Raw genomic sequence first — 11321 nt, forward strand, 5'->3', positions numbered from 1 at the left:
TCAGCAGCTGAGAGGATGTGCTGCCCTGTCACCATGAATGAAAGACAAAGTGACAACGCCCGTGCTTGTGAATAGGTTTGAAAGCTTGTTATTTACCTGAGAGACGCTTCACAGGGTCATGACTGAAGATTATTAGATGTGAAAGCAGCAGACCACATTGTACCACAAAGCAGGGCTGTCAACAGGTTATCAGAACTCATACTTTAATGTTATTAAACACAAAACATTATTGTCATAATCAAATCGTTCCCCCTCTTCTGATATCATCATCCCTGATCGTATACTTTGCATGATGGTATCAATCAATGTCTGCAATACTTTGTTTGTCGAATGTTTTCACTGCCAACTTGGACAGCTCATTTCCTCTTAAATTATAGACTTGTCCTTATCTTTTAATAGACTTTTCTTTTCCTCTCACCACCGTTCCACTTCATGTGTGGAAACTTGAATTATGAATCACACTCTAAGAACTCGTCTCTCGGTCTGCTGCTCTGTCCATTACTCCTCCTCGTCTTTGTGGCCGTTGCAGTTTTAAGTGTTTACGCTACTCTGCTTGGCATTTTAAAGCACCTATTCATTTAAAGTTCTAAGGTTGCTTTTCTCTTTCTTATGATTGCCAAGAAAATAGAAAAATACTACTTGAAAAGTCGAAAGAAAGAAGGAAAAGTCAAGACTTCCCAAAATTGCTATTATCATAATTATGATTATTATCTACATTTTATTGCCGTTTAGAAAGCAGCATGTCTGAGAGTCTAGAGCTATATAAACATGCTGCTGTGCAGTTATGTTTGCCACTTCACTCAGAGAGTTTGAACATTTGTTGAGTTACGTACTGCACTGTTTTTCACCAGTGTGATAGCCAGTCCCTTCCTCATAACATGTATGCATGCATGTATGTATAATTATACTTTCTATGGAGTAGTTTGACACTGAGAAATACAAGTTAGTTGTCATAGTTTTAGACAAAAAGGAGTAACAACACGAATCTCCAGCTTAGTATCTGGTTATATATTTTACAACACAGCCATTAAGTGTGATATACTTCTGGTTCAATTAAATATATTTATTAGTACTGTTTTAAAAAAAAATTAACTAATTAATCGCACTATTTTCTGTAATTAATCGCGATTAATCGTAATTACTTGATCAATAGCTTGGTTGCAGTTAAATTTGTTCAACTTTATATTTAAGCTTGTAACTGACATTTATGCAATATAATGAAGTAAATGCAGATTAAACACAAAGAATGTTAAATGCTTGAATTCAAAGTGTGTCTTTGAACACAGGTTCTCTCCTGTGAAATACAACTTTCTAAAAAACCTATATACTAATAGGGAAGTATACACTAATATATAATATAAATTAGTGCTGTCAAAGAATTAAAATGTTTAATCAGATTCATCACAGGGTTACTGTGGATTCATTTTGATTAATCACGATTAACTATCAGTCATTTTTATTCTATATTAATTGCATTTCATTTTGCATGAGCAAACAGAAAAAAGGGGAAATATACGCACTTAACATGTTTATTGAACATCTTGAACATTCATGTTAACAAAAACTCTGTAAACATGTATCCGCTCTGTCTCTGTCACTCTTGGGGAGGCTTCAAGTCCTTGAAACGAGGAACCAAAGCTGTGTACAGCGCCTGTTCTCAACAATATTAACAGGTCTGCAGTTTGATGCAGTCCACTTGGCAATTCCATCCATCCATTTTCCTCCACTTATCCGGGGCCGGGTCGCGGAGGTAGCAGCCCAAGCAGAGAAGCCCAGACCTCCCTCTCCCCAGCCACCTCCTCCAGCTTGTCCGGGGGAACACCAAGGCATTCCCAGGCCAGCCAAGAGATATAATCTCTCCAGCGTGTCCTGAGTCTGCCCCGGGGCCATCTCCCGGTGGGACATGCCTGGAAAACCTCACCCAGGAGGCGCCCAGGGGGCATCCTTGTCAGATGTCAACTGGCTCCTTTCGATGTGGAGCAGCGGCTCTACTCTGAGCCCCTCCCAGATGGCCGAACTTCTCACCCCATCTCTAAGGGAGAGGCCAGCCACCCTTTGGAGGAAACCCACTTCCGCTGCTTGTATTCACAATCTCGTTCTTTCGGTCGCGTTAGCCAAAGTGCTAGCAGCATCCCCGGCTAACGTTTGCTTGGCGTCAGTGTGATATTTTAAGCTGGAAGTGCTTCGGTGAAAAGAAAACTCCTTCTTGCACAATGTGCATAATACTTTCTGTCGGTCGACTGTTCCAGCTTGTTATTTTTTTAAATACTCAAATTTCCCATCGAGAGGGCCAATGTGCGTTTATCATCTTCATATTGAGTTGATTGGTTCAGCTGCCCGTCACCAGATCTACTGCCCATTCGTGCATGTGCGAAGGTAACTCTACTTGGACAAACTGCCCAAAATGCATTGATAGAAACATTTCAGGGATTTTGAGTCATTCTGCACTCCAGATACGTTATTAGCGTTAAAAATTTTAATTGTGGATTAATTTCAATGATGCGTTAATTTTGACAGCACTAATATTTATATAATCACAACAACAGTTGCCTCAAGGCACTTATATTGTAAGGTAAAGACCCCACAATAATAATAACTACGTTCTAATCCTCTAATCGTAGCAAGGAAACAGAGACTACCTGAAATTCTCATCGTTCATATCATTCTTACAGGGATAATAGATTTTCTGCTCCATGTTTGTCTCCGTGAGCCCACCTTGGTATGCATGTATACTGTCTGTACGCTCTCGATCAAAGACGCTGCCTTCTAATCCTTCTCTTCTCTTCTTCTAGGTACTACTGTTGTTGTGTATAGCAGACTGGATGGTGCACTCAATGTGGAGGAGCGGCAAAGACCCAGACAGTTTCTCCATCCCTTACCTGACAGCGCTAGGGGACTTTTTGGGCACCGCCCTGCTGGCACTCAGCTTTCACTTCCTGTGGCTCATAGGAGATCAGGACAGCGACGTGGGCGACTGAAAGCGTGCCACTTCTACGCCTCTAATGCCCTTAAGCCTTGTTGTACCGTTGGGTGCTCCCTGTTGCTGGTCAGCACGTTCCTTAACTTCACATCCTGGATGAAACTTTTAATCTACACGATGGTTTAAAAACTGTTCCTGTTTATTTCTACATGCAAACCACATCGTACTCGTTAAATTTATGCTTTTGTGTAGCGATTGTGACCTGCATCATTTGCACCAAAGCACTGCTGGTTTTCTTCACTGGAGCAGGAAATCACCAGCCATTGCCCACAAACCCGAAGAAACCTTAACTGGTGGACTCTGCAGCCCAGCGTCAGTAAGAGGTCTTCAGTGAAAAATTAAAAGCGTGTCTTATATGTGGAATATTTGGGGGGGATTGTGTCTGCTATCATGTCGAGTAACATCATCAAGTGAAACCTGATGTGACTGTTAGCAAATGAACTTGTGACTGCTACAGACTCAAGAGAACAGCGTGAGTTTGTACTGATGGTACGAAACGTCTCCCCACATCTGTGTATTTTTGTCTTTAGTTGTTTCATAGTTTGTGTTGGATTTCTCTGTTCTCTACATATTTAAGGAACGTTCCTCTCTATGTTGTACCTGTGTTCTATACGTTTGTAATATCACCAATCAGCTGTCAGGGTTGGATACTGGGGCCAGCTTGCGGTGTGTGGGATTATCAGCAAAAATCTAAGGTTGTGTGGTTTGTTTTCAGATGGCGTCCCCGTGGATCCGACTCTTTCTGATCAGTTTTTGTGGAGAGCCACTGGTGTCACTTTTTTTCTCTGTGTTCTCAGTGTTTGTGGATTGGGGACCAAAAAGTCTGCTCAGCATTGATGTACCTGTCTTGGTTTGAATTTAAAAGTTATAAACCAAGAATCATCTTATTAAAGATGCTTGTATTGGAAGGTGAACAGGGGTAAAAACAGATTGTGCCAGATTGCTGATAGTGGACCTGTGATTAAGTTCCTGACCCACGACTTACCTGGAGCAGTACTTGGTGGGAGTGGGGGTGGAGGTGTGGGTGGGTTCTGGATGAGGGGTCTTTTTCTTTTGTTACTATTCCAACACCTACACTCACAAGACTAAAGTGACAGGAAAGCATCAGGTGTTGTATAATCTAAGATCTACATGTTTGGCCATGTTGCAGCTGGCTAGTTTCAGAGTTAATGTTTATGAAGTTACTCAGTGAGACTACCAGTAACATACCTGTCTTAGTCTGTTCATGCTGTAGACTTCAGTTAGCTGAGGTAACGTTACATTTACCAAACATATTGTTTAGACCTCATGCTGGAAACCTGACAACTGCAGACTGGAAGCCTAAGAAACTCTGCATAACATTACATGCGAGCACTTTAACCACCTGTGCAGGGACGTTCAGATGATTATCACGTGTACACATGCTTCATGTGTACACGTGATAATCACAGCACAAACATTACTATAATTAGCCTGCAAGTGCACAGTGACACTTTTAATGATACAGCCAATTTTGAACTAAATATCAGTTTAGAAGGTATAAACAGCCCGTCTGACATTTATATATTCAGGATTAATAGTTAATGTTCCAGAGAGCAGGGAGTGTATTTCTTACGTTGTACAACACTCTTTACTGTCACAATGTCACGTCCTTTTTACCTGTAAACCTTGGCAACCAACAATGCCAACCACCCCACAGCCCCGCCTCCCAGGTCAGATCTTGTGCCTGTGTCAGCGCGCCCTCTGACCTCTGTTTGACCTCTCTTCCTCATGTATCATCACTCTGATGCTGGTTTACAATTCCACTGTTTGGAATTTTCCTTCATATTCCTTCAAAGACCAGCAGGTGCCTGTCCCTGCGGGAACCTGGCAAATGTGGGAGCACAGAGCGTTCTCACTACAGGGTCCACATGAGCTCTGTCACCACTGTCTCATAAAAAGTCCAGACAGACACGGCGTGTACAGCTTCAAGAATCCCTACAACAACCGTTTTCTTTGTTCGGAGCCTCACTGCTGGGTCTAAAAGTCCACCTCGGGGCAAACTTGACCCAGAACAGCCTGAATGTGCAAACGTTTGTAGCACTTGTAAAAAAAAAAAAATGAAATACTTTCATTTTTGTGTATTTTGGGTCACTTTAAGTGAAGTCATCAAATTTTAGGCTAAAAAAAGACATTATGGGCATTTTTAGTCCTGTCAAATATGACCAAGAATTAATTTCTGCTTTTTGTTTGTCGTCTGTTTGTGAAATGAGGTTTGTGAAACAGAGTGGGACCACTGACGTTCCACAGTGGATGATCACATGCCAGTCACATGCTGTTTACACGATGAATCATCAGTTCTCAGAATCCCGATTAAACAGCAGATTTCACCTTGAAAAGATTCTTTTTCCAAATGTATTGTTTCATTATTCAGAGAGCAGTGATTCAGCTGAGTCAGCCTGATGTTAAATCATTCCCTGTAGCTCCTCCGGGAATGAGATGGGAGATCAAACCCACTCGTTGAAGTTATCCTGAAGTGATGTGCGTATGTGAACGTAGCCAGTGGTTCTCTTTAAACCCAAAATGTGCCTCTCGAGATTTACTGGTTGACGAGGTATTTTTCACTCTGTCACACCATTAATGCAACTTTCTTTCTCCTGTATTGTAACACTGTGCAATGATCTTCTTTTGTACTCTTAGTTTTTGGAGAGTTTCATTCCAAAACAGCATATCCACCATCCTAATTGTGGGAAACTACATGCAGAAATGAGAAGCATTCTTGGATTGGGACTGTTTTTTGGAATGAAACCCTTTGTTTAGGTTTGTGGCTCATGTGGGCCAGAAATGATTCAAAAATAATAAATATCCTTGATTTGAAAAGCAGTTTATTTCTGGGTGTTTTTGTTGAAGCCATCACATCAGTTATCAGACTTCATTTTTGAAGTCAGCTTGAGTATCTTGTATGTCTGAGTACGCAGGAAAGCCAGAAGAAGAAGAAGAGGCACATGTGACATCCCCATTTTTATGTGAGTGAAGCACAATTTAACAGGTTGAACTTGCTTTGCAGCTTACTCTTTTTCATTAGGCATCATTGGCTAAGGCTCTACAGACAGCAGAAGAGAGAGATTCATTTATCTGCACCAGTTTAACAATAATCCCATCAAGACCATCAGGTTGAAAACCCAGCATGATCATGTATGGGTCCTTATTACAACCAAAGAAAACACAGGCAGTGTGAATATGATAATATTTGACAGTAATTATTTGGGTGTGCCGTGTCACTTCAGTTTTCCTGAAATCTCTTTCTTCCGGTTTGATGATGATTAAAAGCATGACGCCAACTGTTGGGTTTCTTCTCTCTGTGACTGAAACAACAAAACATCAAAGTTTTTTCAGAAGTGGGAACAGAATTTATTCGCTGGAGCCAAGAAGCGACTGTACCTCAGTGAACTGATAAGGAAACAAGCAGCTCCTGAGAAAACAGTTCCTCTAACATGATGGCAGCGAGAAATAAGATGCAGCTTGAATGTTGATTGTCACAATACATGTATTTCTTGGAAGCAGGAGAACAGAGGATCAAAAGGAGGGGGGTGGGGGGGGCTGATCCTCTGCGTGGCCTGAATTCAAAGTCTGGGATGTATAACTGATGGATTTCCCATATCTCTTTGAACTTGGTGAGGAGCATCCCAGCAGTCTTCACAACTTTCCAGGATTGTCAAGAAGATTTTCTTGCCCTTCATGTGATCAAGCTCAGAAGCAGCAGATATAGATTATTTATGTTTATGGATTTTCCTTTGCTGGCTGAGAGGATGAGATCAGATGTACTTTAGATGAGGGGTTTGCATCGACTAACAGCACAAGCACACAAAAAAGGCTTGTTATGCCAGTCATGCATCAGGGTGTATTGTTGAATTATCTAAGGGCAAAGCTTTGATTCATATGCAGTTTAACGACGCACCTCTGTGAGAGTCTACATGGTTCCTTTTTAACAAGGTCGACTGGGACATTTTGCTAGCTTAATAAACTGAATGCTTATAGTTTGTGGCTATATACACCTTCTGCAGACTGCTAGCTGGGCAATATTGACCCAGCAATAAAGACTAATTCTCAAGCCCCACCGTGCTCTTTCAGTCAACCCACAACTCTTAGCTTGGAGTGTGTTAGTATGGAGCAGAAGTGTGGCATGGCTGGCAGCCTGTGTGAATCACTGAGCTGCTACCTGAGGTTGTCAGGAGAACAATAGATGCTTCATTCACACCATAATTGGAAACACGTTTCTCCAGAGGCCTGTGCGTCCTGCTGTTTAAGCTGAGGTGACTGTTGAGCTCACATCATTATTATGTATTTTCACTCTGCCTTCTTTAGCCTGCTAGATTGTTTTGGTAAAAACTGCCTAATTTTTGGAAACAGCCACTTTGAAATGTACTTTTTAACTTCACTGTGTGAAATTTCATGTAGGAGCCATTTCCTGTCTACTGAACTACAGCCACTAACTGTAACTGTGTAGAATAAAGCATGCCTGACCTGTGATGAGTGGCTCATTCTAGTGACATTAGAACAGGATGTAAAAAAATTCCCTTTGTTTGGTGGGTGAGGATAAAACTCCAGATAAAAAACTGTAAACTGTCAAATCAAGTTACACATGCAGATCCATCTGCTTTGGCAGCTTCTTGGGAGCAGCCAAACGTGGCTAATATTGATCTTTTTTATTTATTGAGTAACTGTGTCGTGATTTATAGAAAAAGACCTCAGTTTGTATGCGACTGTAGTCTTATTTCGTTATATTCCAGGGTAAAGGAGACGTTTCTATAGATCATATCTGCAGAGACGGCACACACCAAAGCAAGCCGGAAGCTTTTCCAGGAGAACACTCTTTGCATCATGAAGCAAAACTGCTGAGACCATGACAACAATCAAACCATTGTATTATGTGGTCTGCATAACTGTATATGTTTGTGCATAATCACCTCTTTGCAAAGCTGTTCAGCTCTTCAAGCGTTCAGGTCATGCAGGAGTGGCCTGCAACACATTTTTGAACCAGTGATTTAAACTCTGTTTGGGGAGGAAAACAAATAAACAACATTTGAATTTTTCTCTGAACCTCTAACAGATTATTATTGTTCATTCATACATATTAAGATAAATAAGAGAGAGTTCCTGGGAAAAGCAGAAGGCAGTACGATGGCATTAATTTCAGACTTAAATTAGAGACCTGCAGCATAAGATGATAAATCTTAGATCAGTTATTATAAACTGTTTAGATGTCTTTAAATGATTTGTCATCAACTTACACAAACCTAATTTTAGAGGTTCTCAAAAAGTCTCTGAGAAAGCACGAGTCCTTAGCCTGTTGGATGACTTACTGTTGTGCACATAACAAATAGTCTCCTACAGTGCAACCCCAAAGTGGGGAATTACAACACTTTGTGCTTTTATCATTTTTACTTTGTAGCAAATAAACAAATTGTTTCTTTTCTTTTGTTGGCTTCATGAACATTGAGTGAGAATAACATACCCATCATCTGACGGTGGCAGAGTGGATGTTTGTGTGTAAGGAAGAGGACTCCCTCACTAATATTATTTATTATAACTTGTACAGCACTTTACAGCACACTTTATGTAGCATCGCACTTTAAGCACATCAATAACATTTACACAAGAGGTTTAATTATTTATTGAATATTTATTGAGTATTTTAATAATTAGCAGGTAGCCTTTGGTTCCAGGTCCTGCACAGCTGCTCCTCATCAAGAGGTGTGGTGGTTTTCTGTGAGGAGGAACTGTTACTGGGAGCGAATGAGGTCTACCACTAAGGAAAATGTGTGTGCAAGGTAAAGGTGGTGCAAAAAAGTAGCTGCTGAGGTGTGATTACTCACCTGTCTTTTCTCCAGGGTGTTTGGGCAAATGTTTCCCCGAGGGTCCGGACACCATTTAAAGGTCCCGGCGGGAGGCCATGGGCTAAGGGAGTGTGGGGAATCTCTGTGCATGAGGTTTTAGTGTTTTTATAATTTATATAAAATATTTCATCATATGAAAATGTAAAATGTGTGTATATATTTATTTAATAAACTGTTTTACTGTCGACTGTTGGTGGAAGGTTAGAATTTGGAAAACTCGTCTTACAGTAAGGCTGCCAGTTGTCATTAGACAGGGCTTGACATGCCAATGACTGTCATGGCCTTAGAGCTATGTGGACAAATAAACGCCTCTTGGTCTTCCTCACTGTAAATCCAGCCGCAAAAGGCGGCACAAGTATAAGAATCTTTTGAAAAAATCATATTTTTATCTTAAATGCACAACAAGTAGAAGGCTTTAAAGGCTTTTTGATTGGCCATAAGCTATTCCTGTTTGTTGGGACCAAACACCACAAAACCACGTACACATCCTGTCACGGGAGTGAATGCAGTATGAAAGGGAATCTGCACTTTCATGTAAATCATGTCAGCCTTCATTGTGTCTGAGCTGAGTCTGGCTGATGCCCCAGGGTGACATTCCTCTGCATCCAGGCTGTATGCACTGAAGGATTAAACTGTCATGCTGATGTGCTTTGACCTGCGGTTCTCTGTCCTCTTCAATGAGTTCTTGCTCACATGGGAAACATCATCGCTGTCTTAAACGTTGAGTCATTTCTCACAAAAACCCAGAGACAGCTGGTAGCCAGTCTGGATATGGCACCGTGACCTGTGCACCTCTGCCATAGTGGGCTCTATTTTTTACACTGACAGTAACTGTACTTTGGACGGGGGGATATTGATGGTGCTGTGAGGACAGATGACTCAGCCTGCAGCGGGCGCTCAGCGCTCCTGAAGAGAAACACCGGTCGATCGGTCTTTATTTAGACTGTTATCAATCTTATTTGGCACCAAAGCCAAACCCAGACAGCAGGGGGAGGCTGGCAGCTATTACTCTGTGGGGAGATGCACAGCTGTGCCACTCTGTGAACACTCCACACATACTAATTGCACACGACCAGAGGGACACAAGTGAGTCACATTTCAGAGTGAGTGGCAGTGTTTCCTCTAATCTTCATCTGCAATCACGTGAATCCAGAAGAAATGGCCAGTAGCCGTCCAACCTCCACCTAGCCACAAGGCCAGTATTGTAGATACAGAGTACTTTTACTGATACTTTTAACTTTTAACAGCAGGTTATACAGAGACAGTGTATCACAAGCTGTTTGCAAATTCTCAACACATTTGAACCATTTGACGACTAAATCACTGTAATTTTTGAACACAGCAAAATAAAAACCTTCCAGTGTTTTTTTGGCGACCTGGAATTTAGATGTGCTCGTCTTTAAAGCACTTTCACTCAACTTCTGCTGTTTAAATGTGTTTAAATCAAACATGGATTTGACAGTCAGTGTAAAAAGGTTATATTCAGATATTTTTCACAGTTCATGTTTAAGATTTATTTTTTCATTTCCAATAAACTAATTTATTTGACTGATTATATTTGAATCTCTGAATATAGTCCCACAGGTAATCAGCCTGCTAAAGTAACAGCTATGATGAACAGTAACACCTAACATTAACATTAACATCTAACAGTGCTGATGACTCTTTATCTCCCTTTCTGTCTGAGGGATCTCCGTCCTCCTCTCTTCCTTCCTCTTGCTGCTTGTTCTAAAACACATCTACACGATGCTTCACTTTCACAGTCACCACAACCTGCATAGCTGGTGTGACTGCAGGGCAGCTAAACACAGCACAGCAGGAAGAAAGGAGTAAAGTCTTCTTTTATTTTTTCATTTTTATTCATTATTTTTAAATTCAGTCAGGTTTTTGGAGTTCACGTTTAATTAGACTACATCTGCCTTATGGCTCTTTGTTGCCCATGAATCGGACTTCAGTCAGGAGACACATTCCCCCAGCAGCAGGTCTACAATTACAAGCTGTTTGCCAGACTGGAAATGAGGGTGGACAGCTACATCTTCAGCATGAATAATCGCCCCATAAGCTGTAATATGCATCTTTTCACCTTCAGGATGCTCTGCAGATGCCACTCATTCCTGACGAGCTGTCTGCGCTGAGAAAGGCCTGGACAAACAGATGGTGAGAGCAGCAGATATATGGATGCAGACAGGAGACGTGTCTGACCAAAGTTTGGTTTTACTCTTTTATTTAGCACAAGAACACGTCTGAATAACAAATGGACCAAGGAAGAACTGTTCAGAAATAAATATTCTATCTATGATTTAGATGAAGGATGTCGTAGTACGGCGTTTCCAACTGAAACAGGAAGTTGAAGTGTGATAACACCAAATGGGAACATTCAAAAGTGAAAGCGGCTTAGTTGGATTATTAACGGTGGTCTTTTCAACAAAAAGCAGCTTTCACCCCCATAATACAAACATTAACATAAATACTTTTCTCTGGAAACA

At 41.1% G+C, this 11321-nt stretch overlaps 1 protein-coding gene and 1 long non-coding RNA gene across 4 annotated transcripts in view; one reads left to right on the forward strand and one right to left on the reverse strand.

Moving 5' to 3' along the window:
• Window positions 1–5821, forward strand: part of slc41a2b (solute carrier family 41 member 2b) — a 35437-nt gene extending 29616 nt beyond the window's left edge. For all 3 annotated transcript variants that reach the window (XM_031743795.2, XM_031743796.2, XM_039601414.1), the window contains exon 11: window positions 2793–5821. In XM_031743795.2, the coding sequence (XP_031599655.1) occupies window positions 2793–2978 (186 nt within the window). In that variant the 3' untranslated portion in view covers window positions 2979–5821. The remainder of the gene's footprint in view (window positions 1–2792) is intronic.
• A 324-nt stretch (window positions 5822–6145) lies between these two features.
• LOC120433870 lies at window positions 6146–8826 on the reverse strand. Its single transcript, XR_005608806.1, has 3 exons — window positions 8815–8826; window positions 7906–7957; window positions 6146–6303 (listed from the first exon to the last, which is right to left on the reverse strand). It is a non-coding gene; the product is annotated as an uncharacterized LOC120433870 (long non-coding RNA).
• Between the last annotated feature and the right edge of the window lie 2495 nt (window positions 8827–11321).

The sequence above is a fragment of the Oreochromis aureus genome, linkage group 17 (assembly GCF_013358895.1).
Source record: "Oreochromis aureus strain Israel breed Guangdong linkage group 17, ZZ_aureus, whole genome shotgun sequence".
Taxonomy (NCBI): Eukaryota; Metazoa; Chordata; class Actinopteri; order Cichliformes; family Cichlidae; genus Oreochromis; species Oreochromis aureus.